At 46.3% G+C, this 17,600-nt stretch overlaps 8 protein-coding genes across 8 annotated transcripts; 4 read left to right on the top strand and 4 right to left on the bottom strand.

The window, feature by feature from the left end:
- Positions 1–199: 199 nt before the first annotated feature.
- N7516_005516 (MFS transporter) lies at positions 200–2,278 on the top strand (the record flags this gene model as incomplete). The annotated part of the gene is made up of 6 exons (XM_057218236.1): positions 200–254; positions 331–521; positions 587–1,000; positions 1,061–1,436; positions 1,506–1,553; positions 1,623–2,278. 6 exons carry the CDS (start codon positions 200–202, stop codon positions 2,276–2,278), a joined length of 1,740 nt encoding a protein of 579 aa, XP_057080119.1.
- Positions 2,279–2,952: 674 nt separating this feature from the next.
- Positions 2,953–4,077, top strand: N7516_005517 (uncharacterized protein; the record flags this gene model as incomplete). The annotated part of the gene is made up of 2 exons (XM_057218237.1): positions 2,953–3,422; positions 3,492–4,077. 2 exons carry the CDS (start codon positions 2,953–2,955, stop codon positions 4,075–4,077), a joined length of 1,056 nt encoding a protein of 351 aa, XP_057080120.1.
- Positions 4,078–6,913: 2,836 nt separating this feature from the next.
- Positions 6,914–8,011, top strand: N7516_005518 (heme-dependent oxidative N-demethylase family protein; the record flags this gene model as incomplete). Its single annotated transcript, XM_057218238.1, has 4 exons — positions 6,914–7,341; positions 7,397–7,519; positions 7,589–7,889; positions 7,946–8,011. The coding sequence occupies 4 exons, from the start codon at positions 6,914–6,916 to the stop codon at positions 8,009–8,011; spliced, it is 918 nt and encodes a 305-aa protein (XP_057080121.1).
- A 376-nt stretch (positions 8,012–8,387) lies between these two features.
- N7516_005519 (uncharacterized protein) lies at positions 8,388–9,829 on the bottom strand (the record flags this gene model as incomplete). The annotated part of the gene is given in 5 exon segments (XM_057218239.1): positions 8,388–8,435; positions 8,493–9,016; positions 9,081–9,585; positions 9,602–9,688; positions 9,797–9,829. 5 exon segments carry the CDS (start codon positions 9,827–9,829, stop codon positions 8,388–8,390), a joined length of 1,197 nt encoding a protein of 398 aa, XP_057080122.1.
- A 157-nt stretch (positions 9,830–9,986) lies between these two features.
- On the bottom strand, positions 9,987–10,761 carry N7516_005520 (uncharacterized protein; the record flags this gene model as incomplete). The annotated part of the gene is made up of 3 exons (XM_057218240.1): positions 9,987–10,332; positions 10,388–10,558; positions 10,634–10,761. The coding sequence occupies 3 exons, from the start codon at positions 10,759–10,761 to the stop codon at positions 9,987–9,989; spliced, it is 645 nt and encodes a 214-aa protein (XP_057080123.1).
- A 1,399-nt stretch (positions 10,762–12,160) lies between these two features.
- Positions 12,161–14,363, top strand: N7516_005521 (uncharacterized protein; the record flags this gene model as incomplete). Its single annotated transcript, XM_057218241.1, has 4 exons — positions 12,161–12,832; positions 12,919–13,940; positions 14,012–14,088; positions 14,173–14,363. The coding sequence occupies 4 exons, from the start codon at positions 12,161–12,163 to the stop codon at positions 14,361–14,363; spliced, it is 1,962 nt and encodes a 653-aa protein (XP_057080124.1).
- A 618-nt stretch (positions 14,364–14,981) lies between these two features.
- On the bottom strand, positions 14,982–15,806 carry N7516_005522 (glycoside hydrolase family 12 protein; the record flags this gene model as incomplete). Its single annotated transcript, XM_057218242.1, has 3 exons — positions 14,982–15,058; positions 15,119–15,339; positions 15,400–15,806. The coding sequence occupies 3 exons, from the start codon at positions 15,804–15,806 to the stop codon at positions 14,982–14,984; spliced, it is 705 nt and encodes a 234-aa protein (XP_057080125.1).
- A 1,386-nt stretch (positions 15,807–17,192) lies between these two features.
- N7516_005523 (uncharacterized protein) lies at positions 17,193–17,384 on the bottom strand (the record flags this gene model as incomplete). The annotated part of the gene is made up of 1 exon (XM_057218243.1): positions 17,193–17,384. The coding sequence occupies one exon, from the start codon at positions 17,382–17,384 to the stop codon at positions 17,193–17,195; it is 192 nt and encodes a 63-aa protein (XP_057080126.1).
- Between the last annotated feature and the right edge of the window lie 216 nt (positions 17,385–17,600).

The raw sequence follows: 17,600 nt of genomic DNA on the forward strand, positions 1-17,600 counted from the left end.
AGCTTCGCGTCCCGACTCGATTTGTCAAATTCAGGGAATCCACATCAAAAACAACGATTTATTTTTCCTGAGTCACATATCCACTGCCACTGTGTAGGGATGGGCATTTTCAATTTGAAGCCCTTTATAATTCTTGCGTTCCGCCTAGATCTTCATCTAGTGTACAGACCGTCCATTTTGTCGAGACAAGGTCGCCAAGATGTCGGATCATGTGGCTACCGAGGAAAATATGGAAAAGATCATGTCAGCAACAGGTGAGTCACCTATATTATTCGCCGATGCTTTCTATATTGTATCTTAAGTGTTCAAAATACTGAAACTGTTGTACAGAGAACGTAGTGACTCCATCTCATGAGTCACGTCACTCCCATGATTCTGAAGACCAAGATTCGGAAGTCGACCATGAGCCCATCCAAGAACGCTATGGAAACCCTTCATATTATAAATTCCGTCGAGTGGCTTCCAAAACGATTGTTTCATTCGGACCTAATGACCCAGAAAACCCCGTTAACTGGAGAACGGTATGTGGGATATTACCCAATACAAAGCAGCAAGGCGAAGAAAAGAGTACTGATATGACCGATAGAGGAGGAAGTTTCTTGTTCTCACAGCTGGTATCATGCAGGTCATGAACAGTACTATCGGCTCGTCAATTTGTAGCAACGCCATCCCCCAAATTGCCGAAGAGTTCAACATCACCAACCAAACAATGCTCGTCTTGCCCATCTCCATCTTTCTCATCGGCTATGTCGTAGGACCGTTGTTATGGGGTCCTAGCTCAGAGTATTTTGGCCGGAAGCCCCCTTTGCTTATCTCTTTTGTTTTATTCATGATATTCACGCTGGCGTGCGCTGTCGCAGATTCATATACATCTCTGCTTGTCTTCCGACTATTCAATGGAATGGTTGCGTCGGCCCCCATCGCTACTGTCGGCGGATTGTTTGCGGATGTGAATGACGACCCCACACTGCGAGGTCGGCTAATGGCTTATTTCATGGCTGTAAGTTTGCTGCATACATTTAACTAGAGCTCTTGGGTCCAACAGCTAATTTGTTAACAGTGTACAACCTTCGGGCCAATTATCGGACCTTGGGTATCTGGCTTCGTGGCAGTTGTCGACTGGCGTTGGTGTTTTTGGATTGGACTCATCCTGGCAGGCGCTACCTTGCCGTTGATTATTTTTATGCCCGAAACATATGCCCCCGTCATTCTGAAGCGTCGTGCGCAAAATTTACGCAAAGACACTGGGAATTCAAGCATCGTATCGCCCTTGGAAATTCAGAGTCGCAATCTGCGCGAAATGCTTCTCATCACGATATCAAGACCTTTCCGCATGCTTATTCATGAGTATATCGTCTCTCTGAGTTCGTTGTATCTTTCTCTGGCATATGCAATCTTCTACCTCTATTTCGAGGCATATCCAATTATCTTCCAAGGTCGGTGACCTATCCCAGCTAGCTGATGCATAACCCTGTTGGAGACAGGCACTAACAAACATCATGCAGATATCTACAAAATGAGCCCTGGTGTCTCTGGCTTGATGTTTCTGCCTAGTAAGTCTACCCAAACGTCCCTTCTCTAAACTCAAAACGAGTAGATTCTGATGTTCTTCGACACAACAGTCGGCATCGGCGCCGTCCTTGCCTGTTTCGTCTTCCTATGGTACGATGGCTTCCTAGCCCGAGCAAAAGCCCGAAACGCCAGCTGGGCCTTCATCGAGGAGTACCGCAGACTTCCCCTCGCCTGCATCGGTGGACCCCTATACGTGATCTCTCTCTTCTGGATAGGCTGGACAGCCTCGCCGAACATCCACTGGGTCGTCCCCTTCCTCTCCGGCATCCCGTTCGGAATGGGCTACCTGCTGATCTTCATGGCTATGTTGAACTACCTGACCGACGCATACGAGACTCTCTCTGCCAGCGCACAGTCCGCCGCAAGCTGCACACGAAGTATCTTTGGAGCTGTGCTCCCGCTCGCGGCTAAGCCGATGTTTAACCGGCTCGGTGTTCCTTGGGCTTGCAGTTTGATTGCTTTCATTAGTCTCGGCGTCTCTATAATTCCGTTTGCATTTATTCGCTACGGTGATCGCATCAGATCAAACAGCAAGTTCTGTCAGGAGCTCAAGCGCATTAAGGAGGCTGAGAGGTTGGAATGTGAGAGGGATGAGCGTCTTGCGAATGGTGATGATGTCCTCGAGCCTATCCCGTCTCGCAATACTGGGGTTTCGATGACGAGGATTGATACTGCTCGCACGGATAAAGCGTCGATCATTTGTTGAAGATGGTCAGTGATTGCGCGTCTGAGGCTGAGTGCTTCTCACGATTTACTCGAATATTGACTCGACATAGCGACTTTGTTCGCGGACATTTATTCCTCTTGGCTGTCTATTTTTCTTTCTCTCTCACCATTTTGGCCATTCAAAGATTTTAATTTTCTTTTCACGAGGCGAGTGACACTGACCATATCCTTATTCTCTAACGTTTGAGCAACATAGGAACTCCACCAGCTGCTTCGAACCACGCTCCTGTCGAAGGGAGAAAAAAAAAACCGCACAGGTGCCTGCATTTTCATTTACGTTTTGCTTCTTGTTCCCCCATGTTGAGACATCTCACTTTACTTTCTATCAGGGACCATATATTGCATGGGCGGGTGTTGCTTTATACTCAGATTGTTTTTGATATCTTCCCATTAGGAAGACTGGAAATAACTTGTAGTCTAGTTTTAATGATCCGACTGTTATTTTCAGCCTACTTTCACTTCAATCTAGTTTTTCCGACCGTGTGTAATCCCTAAACCACAACGCCCCAAGCTGGTATAGTTAATGCGAAATATTTCCACGATACAACTCAATGTCCGGCTATTGAATGGACAGGGAAGGAAGGAACGAAGGAAGATGGAGAGGGCAAGAGCTTCAAGGGATGTTATCAAAAATTGTGGCCTTAGGCTACCAGCATGAGATTCGTCATTTTCATGCCAACTTCTCTTTCGCTATCCCAGAAGCCGTTCTACATTCTTCTCTGCCTACAATGCTGGCTGAAGATGATCATGGATTGTATTATTGCGATTTTCGCAGTCGTTCTCATCGCTTTCACCGTTCTGTATCAGAATACGACCACTGGTGCGGATCTTGGCGTGGCTCTAAACTTGCTCATCGTTGCGAACACCACACTCCTACGCCTTATACAGTCATGGACATCTCTGGAAACCTCTCTGGGGTCCATTTCCCAATTGAAGAGTATACAAGACTGCGTCCCTGAGGATGACGACAGGGGTACTCTGGATCCTGACTTACAAATTGCAATGGCCCTCTTCCGGCAATTTGGAGGTCAATGGCATCTCAGTCGCCTATTCAGAGTCCGCGGCACTTTCCTTGTCCAATCTCTCTCTTGCCGTCAACCCTGGACTATAGGCCGAACAGGAAGGTAGGAATAAATAAGACCAATCGGTAGCGCTGCGACCTCCATGGCTAACTACGCTCTCCCTCCATCTAGTGGGAAAAGCACTTTGATGCTTTCATTGTTGCAGCTCCTCCGGCCCGGACAGGGATCTATCTCAATTGACGACATCAATATTGGCTATCTGTCCCCGAGAACAGTCCGAAAACGCGGGTTCATTACAGTGCCTCAAGATGGGTTGAGTATTCCCAAGGCCAGTCTGCGGTTCAATCTAGATCCTTATCATACGAGCTCGGATCAAGATATATTATGGAGTCTCCAAAGGACGGGTCTTTGGGACAAGATTCATTCGACATCGGCCATCCCAGACAGCAAGAAGGAAAACATGAATATTGATATTCGAAGTTTACTAGATCTTCCTATGTCTTCATTTCTGCCATTCTCGACCGGACATTTACAACTGTTCGCCCTCAGCCGAACCATTCTAGATGAAGCTAGCTCTTCGTTGGACTCGGAAACTGAATCTATTCTGACAGATATGCTCCGCCATGATCTTCAAGGTCACACTATTGTTATGATTGCGCATCGTGTTGCGGGTATCATGGGTGCTATGAGACCTGGGGTGGATGCAGTTGACACTATGCAAGATGGAAAGCTGCAAACGGTGACTCTCATAGGATGATTTGGTTGACTCACACCTCTTTCTGTCCATGTACTTAGGAAAGAGACCATTCAATTTAGATGAGTGCCCTCTAAATACGAGATATTAATGCATATTACATATTATTGTGACGTAGTCTCGAAAGACTTGAAAATTCCATCCGATTTCGCTAATGAATCAAGCTAGAAATAGTGTTGCAATCGTCGCATCTCTTCGAGAATCAGCTTGGAATATTTGCATCAGTACTACCTTATTTATGTCCGCTATCATAACACGGCTTCTAATACTTCTAATATTGAATAAAAAAGCTTGATGGAGAAATTGCAGTTCGAAAAACAAAGAAATGACCCCTTGGTCTAAATATCAAAATTGAACATCCTCTCTGACCGAAACAGAAAACAACCATGTGATCAGCAAACATGTGACTCATTCAACAATATCCTGTACCACCAAAGTCCCTGTCAAGGACACATAACCCCCATTGGAGACATTATTTCCGTAAAAATATGATGCAATTTCTAGGATTTTTTCGGCTGGAGCGCTACTAATGCAAAAAATAAAGGGCCGGGTAGACGGGAGATCCACCTTGGAATCTCCAATCCAACCATACAGGACAGCTTCAGGTGATCTAAACGTCTGTGCGGAAGAGACAGGTAACGAGAAAAACAAAGAAAGAGAAAAAAAAAAAAAAAAAAAACGACTTTGCGGACCGATGGGGTGATTGACAAAGCCCCGAGTGGTGACTTGCATTGGTCTGCACTTTAATTGTTGTGATCCAGATCCAGGATGAAGACTTCAAGGGTTCAAGGATTGATGAATCTAGTCGTGGTCCAGACTTACAAAAGTCTTGGATCAGGTCTAGCTAGGAGAATTGATTGGCCCGTGTGGGATGTACTAGATTATAAACTAGTTAGTCAATTATGTAGCAATGGAAGGATTCTGTGCGGAGTACGGAATACTATGTACGGAATACTATGTACAGTATTTCCCATTCATCTAGTTATGAATGAAATGCGCAAACAAGTTCGTGAAGATCATGAGCGGTGGCGAAAATCTATTATACTTTGTAGATCAATCTGATCCTGATCTTGGTGGTCTGTGTGGGAATATCAGCCTGGGGGAAAGAGACTATGACGGGGAGGCGGAAAATAATAATAATCAGGGAATAAGACATTTTCAAGATATCAAAAGAATCAAAGCCCAGACCTGGAAAATAGAAAGCAACGTAAGTTGTAATTATATCATAAAAGAATAATAGCGGCAAACGCGCTTTGCGCGAAAGGGGGTGGATATGCGGTGGATATGCGGTTACAGCGGGAACCCCAGATGGAGTCTGTGGAGCCTCTTAAGTATTTTAGTAAATGATGGCCTGGTGATCCAGAGTGAGACACTTTAGTTTAGTTTATGTTTATTATTGTGTTAAATGTTAGGTGTTAGTGTTGGTATCCGATGCAAATGACATTGTTAGCCCAACCTAAAGCCAAGGAAAAGCGAACATCCTGTAGTAACCCTAGTATCTTTAAATCGGGGCTGATGTGACAAACGAGAGACCCGTTGGAGGAAAAAGAAAAAGAAAAAAAAAAAAAAAAGCAAAAGCCCCCTGATATTCACCCCACACACGAGGGGTATGACTATGATACGTCAGACTAAATCCATGTGCCCATCTACCTAGCTCGAATGTGATGTGCACCTATCCATCCCCGAGCCAGTCAGATCTCATATGTCACTAAACATTCCCACACGGTAATGATTAACAGCTGAACCCCGGACCTGCGTGACCCCAGATCAAACATCTGTTATTCTCGGAGTTTGGATACTCATGAGTTTGCAAGCGCCCTACGCGGTTCGAATTAACTCTTGGTTATTTGTCTCGCCGACGATAGCTATCCGAAGTCTACATAGTAGTTAGTTATTCAAGAATTGTTCGAGTGGGGAAGCCCTGGCGGTTCATAGGATGCACGGACGGTAATAAACGAGCTTGACGATTATTTGAAGCTAAATACGGGATTCTGTGTCTAGATCGTGGAAGCCCTGTCTCCGGAATTGATCCGCCAAGCAACTATGGGCCTAGATACTAGTTTTTGGAGTCCTCTTGTCGGACTGGTAGGAGATCAACAACCAGTTAGAGAAGGTTTAGTTGTAATCCATCTCCACTCATACACACTCGGAGTTAATTGTTTGTGCACAGCCCTGACTGTCAAAGTTCCCACTCTTGAACTTTTGGGCTTAATATATAATATATAATACATAATATATATATATATATATACATAAAAAAATACCTCTGAGATCATGTGGTGGGTAGTACTCCCCGGTGAACTCTGACCTTTTTTTTTTTTGCGGGGAATCCCTGGGCGTATCACAGTAGTTCCGCAGGCACAACTTCGCCGAATGAGGCATGTGGAATGCAGCTGCCATACCTTAGAGCTATCCTTTTTTTGCTATCCTTTTTTTGACTGAGACTAGTGTGAAGCTGAGAATTATCGTCTGGTGATCTTCTACTTTGCTGCCTGTTTCCCGATGGGTGACTTCATAGCCCATCTTTAAAATCATATTTATATAGTCTAGTCTATCTAGTTCATAGTCCATCGTATTCACTTTTTTTTTTTTTTTACTTTGACATTGAGCGCTCTTAATTAGTCGTTTTGATTTCAAAAAGAAAACATTCTCAACGATCTATATATACCTGGAACCTTTAAATGGAAAAAGTATGACAACCTTCTCACTAGTTGCCATTCCAATCTTCGTCTTTCTTTTCGCAGTCAGACACCAAAAGCAACTTCTTCAGTGGTTATCACACAACTTGAAAGGGAAGCATTGCTCAAAAAATGTCTCCAATCCATCCGACATCAGACGCATGGCACCATACCCAGCGCAGCCCATCAAAGGCCGAGAGCGATACCGTGTGATGATGGACATTCGCAAACTTGACGCCCAGAATTGGCTCACCCTCGACAAGAACTACATGGACGAACACCACGTCCGGACTCAATTGCTCCACGAGAAAAGAGAAGAGGTCCTGCGTTGTCTGCCAGAGTCAATTGATCCATGCCAGGAGGCATTGGAGGAAGTTTCGAACTTTCTTTGTGAGAGATTCCCCAATATGTTCGAAATGTCAATCCAAGACGGCCGAAAGATCATCGATAATCGCATGACCGGCGACAAATTCGCCGTCAGCGGGCGTGACCCCAACGAGGGACTGACCGAGGCACTTGAGGCTGCTGTTCGTCTCACGATGGAGGATCTCAGTATTTTGATGATGAACGACGAAGGGGAATTCTACCTGTATGTCTCAACCCAAACATAAAAAGCCAATTTGACAATCCTAACACCAACAAAGGGCAGCTAGCGCTAGTCTCTTCCCAACGGGGTGGACAGTGAATCAGAGAATTGGCTGGACAATCTCTCAACTGCATGGCCCTGTACCGCTGTGGCACCAACAAGTTGCGAACTCCGTTAGCAAGTAAGTGACCTCTGAATTAGATCAAGAAGAATGGCCACGAAAAGAAAATAATAAACTAACAATCCTCAGATTCCTCGCCCGCCTAACCCCAACCTCTCCAATGGAACGCTCAAACTTCTTCGTAGAAGTCAAAGGACCAAACGAGAACTTGGCCGAGATCCTCTATCGGCCTGGTTCCCTCTGCGAGAAAGAGTTGACCAGCCCACTGCCGTCAGATATCCTCATCCGCCGCGAGAGACAGACTTTCCGTCGACTGCCGCGGACAGGGGCGATCGTCTTCGGCGTCAAAACGTATCTTACGCCACTCGATGAGCTTCCAATGGCTGACCTCGATAATCTTGCCACGGAGATGAGGAGTTGGCCTGAACATGTGGGTGAATATAAGGGGAGAGATATTTGGGGGCTAAGGTCTTGGAATACTATCAGAAACGGGTTGGCGAGGAAAAGACAGGACATGAGGAAAGCGAGAAAGATGAGAGAATTGAGGTTTGAGTGGACTTTGTAATATCTTGTTTTGTGCTCGCATTTTGGCTCTGGGAGATCAAAACTGGGTCGGCTTTTTGTTTAACAACGCAAAAGTTGTTTTGTGTTCGTTTCTTGCGTTTTATGATTTGTTAACTAGGAAGACTGTGTCTTCGGTGTGACGATGTGTATCTAAATTAAATATTCCAGATTGATTGGTGCTATTGAAATACAACATGCTCATGCGGTCGAGAAATAGCTAAGAATGGCCAGCCTCAGCACAAAGAAAAATCACAGGAAGTTGAGGGGGACTCAGCCCAAATATATAAATGAAGATATGTGAAAAGAAGAGAAAGTGATAGGAGCGATATAACTCCTTCAAGGTAAGGGGTATAGCACAAGCTTTCTAAATCTTCGACAGCGGGGGCTTGTCTTGCTTTAACCGCACAACGCCCTATTATAGAGTTAGCACTAAGCCCTAGAATGAACGGAAAAAAAAGCAATTACATACCTCTTGCATGCAAGTAGCAATAAGTAGCCCATCCTTAGACCAAATCTTCTGAATTGCCAAGCCTCGCCCTTCGCCAGCCCATGGACTCTCCATCTCCGTCAACATCCACTCATCGGCACGGAATGCCCGCGGATTGTGGAAGTGAATTGAATGGTCTAGGCTGACCATCATGCCAAGCTCGTTATGATCTGTCTCATTTTTACCCGTCGTGGCCCTGTTCAAGGCCCCTTCCAGACGGCGACGCAATTCTACAGCTTCCTCTTCCTTCAACTCCCTCAGAGCTCGCGTGATATCCTCATCGTCGAGATCAGATGGGTTCTTAAGTGCGTTCAGAAGCTTCTCGAGCTCGGCGGGGGAGGAAAAGCGGGGGATATCATGGACGAGCGAGATAGTACCGATGAAATAGCTATCGGTGATATAGGCAAGTGCCGACAGGTGTGCCTGGTAACCACCCTGTTCGGAGATCGCGCCGCGGGCGCGAATATATCGCCGGACCTTCTTATCTTCTTGATTAGGGGATGTACCTGTTTGATTCCGACAGCCATTAGTACAACGTGCCTAACATGGAGCTTCCGACCAGGGACGTACGGTTTAAAATGCCCGCCTTTCTTGATTCGAAAGGACCGCCGCCCGCATTGCTGAGCGCTTTGAGACTGCCCGGCTCAGCCTCTTCCGGCAATGGAACATCTGGCTTTGATACGGCGTGGTGAATAGTCTTCTCGCCACCACTGCCGACCCGGCTGAAGCTCAGCGTGGTGGTGAAGATCGGTCGCCCCCGTTGCCGCGCCTGCACGGTTCGCGTCACAAAGCTCCTTCCATCGCGTACGCGCTCGACATGGTATAGAATCGGGATCTCGGAATCGCCGGCAAGCACGAAGTAGCAGTGCATGCTGTGGACGGCGTAGTCGGCGGGGACGGTCAGCATGGCTGCTGATAGGGACTGTGCGATCGCGGCTCCGCCGTAGATGCCGCGAGCTCCGGGGGATGCCATAGTGGGCGGGTATTGGTGAAGACATCCTAGAGACCAAGAAGAATTTGTTAAAATATGACCGAATTGAGGGATGTCAGGATGGCAGGATGTCAGGATGTCATACTGGGCCGAGGTCCACCACTGGGGTCAGATCGAGCACATTCTCGATAAGAGCCTTGGAATGATCCTGCGCGGGGGGTCGAAAATTGTCACGCGATTTGACATTCTAAATTGTGTTTAAGAGAGATCAGAACTAGGAGGTTATATGAGGAGGTGAATTCTGGGATGACGATTCTCTGGACTTTTTAAATGCGGTCGGCCTAAAAAAAGAAACAGCCGAGGTCCAGCACCCCGGCACTTCTTCCATCTACACTTTGTACACTTTGTACTCCGTACACACTATACAGCTACACGTGTGGAAAATAATAGTTGATTATTTGATCACATTTCAAATTACATTATTCATACACTCTCTCTTCATACCCTTGGACTCACACCCGATTTTTCCTATACTGTAGCGTTCTTCAAGCAGTCAAATGACTCCAGTCCTTCTGCGCTCCCTCATCTTCAGGTAAATCGAAACGATAAGTGTTTCGCACAAGATCAGGCGATGGCGCGCTACTACGTTCACCCAACAAACGAAGCAACTGGCGACGTTGCATCTCTTCGTCGGTGAGTAGCGGCGTGCCTTCCTCCGCTCGCTGATGTCCACCTTCTCGATATATCAAAATCCCCGCGAGGGCGTAGCAAACCGAGAAAGCAGTCGGTATGCATATATTTATGATCCGCAGGGTGTTCATTTGCAGACTTCTTCCGTGGATATGGAACAGGATATTTAGGAGCGCGAGCAGATTCACCGTCGAGTATGGGCTGCAATTGTTAGCCAATAGCCGATAGAAGAGGTGAAGTTCTCATTGACACTCACATAAATATTGAGTGGAGGAGGAACCGCTTTTGGTGGCGCTGGGCGAAGGCAATCAGGCCTGATACACCGTAAGACATGCCAACAAACACAAATGCAGTAACAATAGAGACTGTAGCATTGATTCGCAACTCATGGGGTGGGGAACCGACCACTACAGCCAATATCATATACCTAACCACAGCAACTCTTCAGTCAGAGACCTCCAGTTCCTCAAGTAATGTTATCATCTCGTGATATCAGACTCACCCGACTAGGTTCAAGGCTGCAAAGCAGGCTGCTACCACCTTCCATAACCATGAGACGTCAGTCGCACCAGCCCGGGGTATGGTCCGTCTAGAGGTAGTCCAAATGGCCCTATATGGAGAAGCCAGCATACTGACGATTATACTAGCTGAGAAGCAAACTAACGAACGAACGGGGGGTGGGTAAACAAAAACCAAATAAAATACGTATAACGAGTGTCTAGAAGTTGGATTTACCTTGGGAAAGACGAGTGAGCAAACGAGTGATTTCAAGATAGGAGGTTGGATATAGGACTGCAGTTCAGGTCTGTGACCCCTCAGAGGCTCATTTAGGCAAACCTGCAGAACTGGTCTCTTAGCTGCGGTCTGACATCCCGTAAGTTACACGAAAAATGTCGATAATTATATATGTAGGCTGTTTCACAAGATAGATTCCGAAGGTGATGCACGCCCAGGTTACCTATATCATTGAAATATATTGCTGTTGGGCGATTAAATCCACTAGGTGGTAAGTCTCGTATGCTAAGTATGAAATGGCGAGACTTGCCAAAATCTTGGGCAGTGATCGGTAATCCTATTTAGACAATGTGAGTGCTGATCCCACCCTTGGACCTTATGCAAGTACCCGTAACCGTATCACTACCCCTGATTTATTATGCAAAGACCCCGAGGACCCATTACTCTTGTGATGTGGTAGGTGCGTTGCTATTTTTCTATCAGCGCATGACTAGCTGAAAAGGTACACTATCATCTAGGACACTCTATTAGCAGGTATCTCGTCCGCTATGTAGGTTACCTGTGATATGCTATAGTTAACTAACTATAGCAAGAAAACGTAGATAGTATTACCTAATACCGCGAACTAAGGCCTATTACGCTAGAAAAATACGAACGTCTGATAACTAGGTACTTCATACACCCCACCTGTCATAATCGGTGCCTATAAGACCAACGGCTATGATTGTGGCTGAACCCCGCCTTGCAGAACAGGCAGGTAAATAGCATCGGATGTAATCGGACTCCTGAAATGCACGACGAACGGAATAGCTCCAAGTCCAAGGCTCCAAGGCTCGCATTCACATGGAAAACGTGGGTGTGGATTCAACTAACCTTATCAGGTTAAGGTTGTTTCTCTGAACCAATGGGAACCAAGGAAATCATGAATCCGATTATGACTCGCCTTATCAGTGAATTGCCGAAATATCCATGGATGGCCTTGGCGAAAGATAAGGAACGTACCAATAATCTCCCACAGCTATACTAAGAGAACTACCCAGGTACCTAGGTATTCCCCTGGCTAGTCCCTTTTGATCCATTAAACTCAGGTACCCCAAATTGGTCATGCATATTAGATCTCTTTATCACTGAAAGTACCTCGATAACCGAAGGCACCAATCTGAGATAATCTGGACTCCAGTATTAGATGATGGTGAAATGTGTATATATATGAGTAGATTATGTCCGGGCTTTTGATAAAGATACCTTTCTACAAACTATCAATCCCTAGTGTAGAGTGTCTAGGTCAATCATCATGATCTCTCCTACTGGTTCATACGGTCTACCAGCTCTGTTGTCAGCCCTGCTGTCACTCTCCACTACCGCCATCGCGACAATCACTTCTAAGGGACAAACTGTTGAGCTCAATGGAAACACTTATTACATTCCCACAAGAGTAGTAACAACCCTGAAAGCCGATGCACACGTGTTCGGCAAACTCAATGGCCTGCAACCTCTGACGGTCATTCGGAGCGATGCCTCGAAGCTGACCAGCACAATCCTTGATTCATTGGTGAGCAGCTACGAGTCTGCTGACGATGTCTTTAACGCTGGATTCCTCGACAACATTTATGTCGAGTATAATGGCACCTCCAAGAATCCCTCACAGAATGTGTCAACCCATTCTTCATGGGGTCCTAAAATCCTTGGATATGCATCTGCATATGGTGCCAAGAAGTCAAAGACAGTAACTTCATCGTCGACACTGCCTGCTGGTCCATACTTCTTGGATCCGTCCAGTGGAGCCGTTTTTGAAGCCTGGCTGTTGTATTCTGATGTGATGGGCTCTTTCACTCAGGGATTGGTCTCGGTTGGTGACAATGAGTATGATGTTTTGCCGGCAAGCTTGCAGGGATATGCGTCGTTGACCATTGGTGTTCCTTCGCGGCTGTACTATACCAAGACAGCCGATAAGCCTTTGGCTGGAGTATGTATTCTCCACGCTCCGCTCTTTTGATAAGAGGGTGCCCCTGTGTGAGAGACGTGCAATACTGACTATTTATTCACTCATAGGTTCGTCTCGGTGTTAAGGATATCTATGATATCAAGGGTGTCAAAACCGGCTGTGGCAACCGCGCTTACTATGAAACGTACCCAGTCGCTAACACCACTGGACCTGCAATCCAGTCCCTCATTGATGCGGGTGCCATCATTGTCGGAAAGATGAAGACCAGTCAGTTCGCCAACGGTGAGACCGCCACTGATGATTGGGTTGATTATCACTCCCCCTTCAACGCCCGCGGTGATGGTTATCAAGATCCTAGCTCATCCTCGTCCGGTCCTGGCTCTGGAATTGGAGCTTATGACTGGTTGGATTTGGCAATTGGAAGTGATACCGGAGGCTCAATTCGCAACCCGTCGCAAGTGAACGGATGCTTCGGTAACAGACCCTCATGGAACTTGGTCTCGTTGGATAATGTCATGCCCATGTCGCCACTTTTGGACACAGCCGGATTCTTGACAAGAGATGTGCAATTGTGGCGGGCTGCTGCGGAGGTGATGTACAAGGATGCAGGCCTGAAGTCTTACACCAAGTACCCCAAGTCTATCAAGACGATCGATTTCAAAACTAATGCCTCGACCCCAGCCGAGGGGCTTTTGGTTGAGTTTGTGGACAAGTTATCGTCTTTCTTGGGTGGTGCGAATGTTTCTGCTTTTGATTACGATGCTCTCTGGGAGTCCACTAAGCCTTCGACTGTTGCCGCCAACACAACCCTTGACAGCATGTTGGCTCTCACTTACTCTATCCTCATCTCGAAGCAGCAGTATCCGCTCATTGCCGCACCGCTGTATGCAGACTACGCGGCTGCCAATGGCGGTCGCAAGCCATTTATCAATCCCGTGCCTCGGTCCCGTTGGGATTGGGGACTTGGATACCCGGAATCGCAACTCGACACTGAAATTGAACACAAGAACACATTTACCAGCTGGTGGAACACAACTGCCCAGGTTTTCGACGAGGAGACTTGCTCGGACAGTTTGATTCTTTACATTGGAACTGAAGCCACACCGACCTATCGCAATACTTACCGGAGGTACGTGCTCGTCCTTGTCGATATTATAGGATGTCTGAGAGACTGTTTGCTAACCCATTGGAATCATATAGCATGCCGGGTGTCCCGAGAGGTTTCGCTACATCTCGTATCGCTAACTTTGCTGGTGTGCCCGATATGGTCGTTCCGAGTAAGCTCAAACATTCCCTTATTATTTGAATAAGCCTTCCGAAGGTTTAATCTGGAATCATAACTAATGACAATTACAATTTAGTCGGCCAGGCGCTCTACAACTCCACCATTACCGAGCAGCAGGAATATCTGCCTGTCGCAGTGGATTTTATTGCACCTCACGGCTGTGATCTGATGGTATTCAACCTGATCAATGAGTTGGTGGAAGCTGGTATCGTGAAACAGCCCGGCGCCGGATCCACTTTGTACGGAGACGAGGTGACTTACTATTGAGTAAGGAAATGAGTAGATAGCTGCCCATGTAGGGTATCATATCATTGTATAGGCATTAATATATAGATTCAGTTTAATAAGTTTTATAAAGATCTTTTTTTTTTTTCTTTCCCTCCGGCTTGGCACAGAAAATTATTTGGGGTGATGGTCCACTCGCGTGTTTTGGGTCCTAGAGATGTCACAGGCAATTGTTTCAGGAGTGTTGGGTTTCTTCATTGCAGATCTAGATGCCGTCTCTGCTATGGCCCGTGCTGGAATGCCACTTGCAATATACCGTGTGTATGTGTGTGCGTGTATTTGTGTATTGGGCGAACTTGGTCTAATATCCTATCTATCTCTACCAAGACTAAAGCTGGCGGGTATTAACTGCACAATCCTTCGTTGGAAAATTTCAATGATTTGATTTTAGAACAAGTGCATTGTTTTGCTTCTCTAAAACCGATGAAACAATAATATTGCATGATGAACAAAATCTGTAACTCAAATGCCAAGCCAGCTTTTCAAAGTGAGTTTAAACCAAATTCTCGTGGCGCCGAACGAGTATAAACGGAGTTTTCGGGATTTATCACGTTTAGTTCAGCACATCCACAAGCTCCTAAAACCAGCGGCATCTCCCATTTAAATGGCAGTGGCTTCCCAGTTGGAGACAGTGAAAGTGGCATCGCCAGTAAAGGGCTCAGTACCAAATTGCAAGTCTAAGATTATCACCATTAATAAATAATATCCAAGGCAAGGAACAATAGAGAGAAACATACTGATCAGGTATTGGGAGTCAGCAGGGAAGGATTGGCTTTTGACCAAGTAGTTGAAGAACTCCTTGATGTCGGTGGCGAATGTGGTGATGGGGTCCGCAGCAACGAAGCTGTAGACATTCATATCGCCGTTCATGCCATTCCAGAGCTCCCAGGTCTTTCCACCGACGTCAACTGAGTCGAGCTTTTTGCCGATAGGAGCGATGGTTCCATAGCGGCCGAGCCTAGAGAACCGTCAGCTAAAAAGACACTCTTACATAAATATTCAACTGAAGAGATCTCACCAGATCATCAGCTCATAGTCACCGCCGGAAGTTTCGTGATTCTTGTCAGCTGCGGTGAAGAGATCGTAGGCAACATCGGCGTTGATATCGCTATTATCGTATCCCCATTTGGCGGAGGTTTTGATGCTCTTAAGCTCGCTAACAAGCTTAACGTCGAGCTCCACGCCCGAGTTCGGGTAGGTCTTGACTTCGCCTTCGCCGCCGGACCAGGACCACTTGGTGTGCCAGGAAACACCGGTGTCAGCGATGCCGTCGACGGTGGTGCACTGCGAGCCGGTGCCCGAGTCCTTTCCCCACATGTTGTTGTTGACGATGTATTTGCCTTCGCTGTGAACGCCATACTGTTCACAGAGCTCCTGAGCAGAAGCAGCAGCAGCGGCAAGAGCAAGGATCAGAGTGGTCTTCATTGCGAAATTGAGATGCTTGGACTTTTAAGGCTAGTCGTTCTTGAATTGATAGTTTGATGAGTTGATGAGCTTGCGAGTGAGATTGAGAGGCGACTCGAGTGGCCTTTATATATTTTTGTAGGCGGCTTGCTATCTTTTCATATAGCTGTTTGATTGGCTATATCAATGATGTAATATGCGAGACAAAAGGAGGTTGTTCTTGTGGCATCTTAACTCTACGCCCCGGCCATGTCGCAGAGCTTCAGGTTGAGACAAAGATGCTGAAATCTGCAGGACCGATGTAGATCGCGGTTACTGGACTACCGAGTCAATTGAATGGCCAATTGAATGGTCTTGTCGAGTTTATGTGGTAAATCTTATCCTAAAGTATAGTAAAGAGGCTATTCGCTTCGAAGTGTAACATCTGACAGGTGAGACATTCAGCGTCAATGATGTATATACTCCGTACAAGACGGGCGAGTTTAGCCAACCTAGTAGCTTCAATCCGGCTAAAATGGAGTCATTTCATGTGATTATGGTCTACAACAACGGAGTAACTAACTAACTAACTAGTTGCAACTTGATGAGACATGGTGGGTCAGTTATTAAGGGGTGGAGGGTGGATCCACTCGGGCGGGAGACTTCCAAGGTTGCCCACATGGGCACGCTATAAGCCTTATTACCTATGTATATATCTAAGGCCTAGAATACCTAAATTCCCTAAATTCCCAATCCTAAGAGGTAGCGTTGTAGAGGTGATATAAAAACAGGAGTCTTCTTGATTGGCTAGCTTACTTTTTACAGCCTTTCAATGTTGGAAGTCTCCCAGGGAATTTTTCAAGGGGACCTGAATCCATATCTCATTAACAAACGGTTAGATGGCGATCTCTTCTCCATCATATATCCTTCAATTGGACCCTGTCTATCATTTCCCTGTTTTGGTTGGTTGTTCTGTTTGAACTAACTTAATTCTTCTTCAAGTACGGAGTACGGAGTATACTCCGTATCTAACACGGCAACGGCGCAGATCTACCCTAATTAGGTTCCCGTCTTTTTACTGTCGGATTATGTGATACTATCAGCTCAATGACGACGGGCTAACAAAGCACTGTTGCTGACCTCTGTGTTCAACTTGTGTTTTTCACATCTTTCCTTCTCGCGTCTCTTTTATTCTATATATGCACCCGCTACAAACCCACCCAGCAGAGAATTCAAGCCAGACAAGACAATGAATGGCCTTGCACAATACTTGGAGCTGGGAGTCCGTTATTTGAGGGCTTTGTATTGCCATTTTATTAATTCTAACACGATCGGTTTTCCGTCTTATCGAATACGCGCAAGGGAATGACGAATATCTGATTAGCTAGTTATGAGTCTTTTATGTATGGGTTCGACTCGACACTAGTGCTATTTGCGATGGGGGCGACGAATGTGCGTTACCCGTCCGTGATAATGTCCTCGACCCAAAGTGGAAATAATGAGCATAGGCCGAGCAAGATCGGCGATAATCTGCTTGACTAGGGTGGCAGCAAAGGCTGATATCAGGATCAATTCCTCGTCGATTTCCGCGAATCCTGCACCGTAAGGTTCACCGGCCATCTTAAAGATGAAGCCAGAGGTGGAAAGTCCTTTGTCGCTGTAGGGCCCGGCCCAGTCTGCGTCACAGTAGCCAATCAAAGATTCATGATCGGTGCCTGGACCCGGCAAGGTATCTGAAAACCAGTTTTGATGCCTGAAATTGCAGATGCCCTGGGTTCTTGTTCAGAAAGCAGTTCTTTGCATGGTGATTACCAAGCGAGTTATGGAACTTGCAAT

Source organism: Penicillium verrucosum (genome assembly GCF_028828655.1).
Source record: "Penicillium verrucosum strain IBT 35672 chromosome Unknown utg000001l_segment0_segment0, whole genome shotgun sequence".
Classification (NCBI taxonomy): Eukaryota; Fungi; Ascomycota; class Eurotiomycetes; order Eurotiales; family Aspergillaceae; genus Penicillium; species Penicillium verrucosum.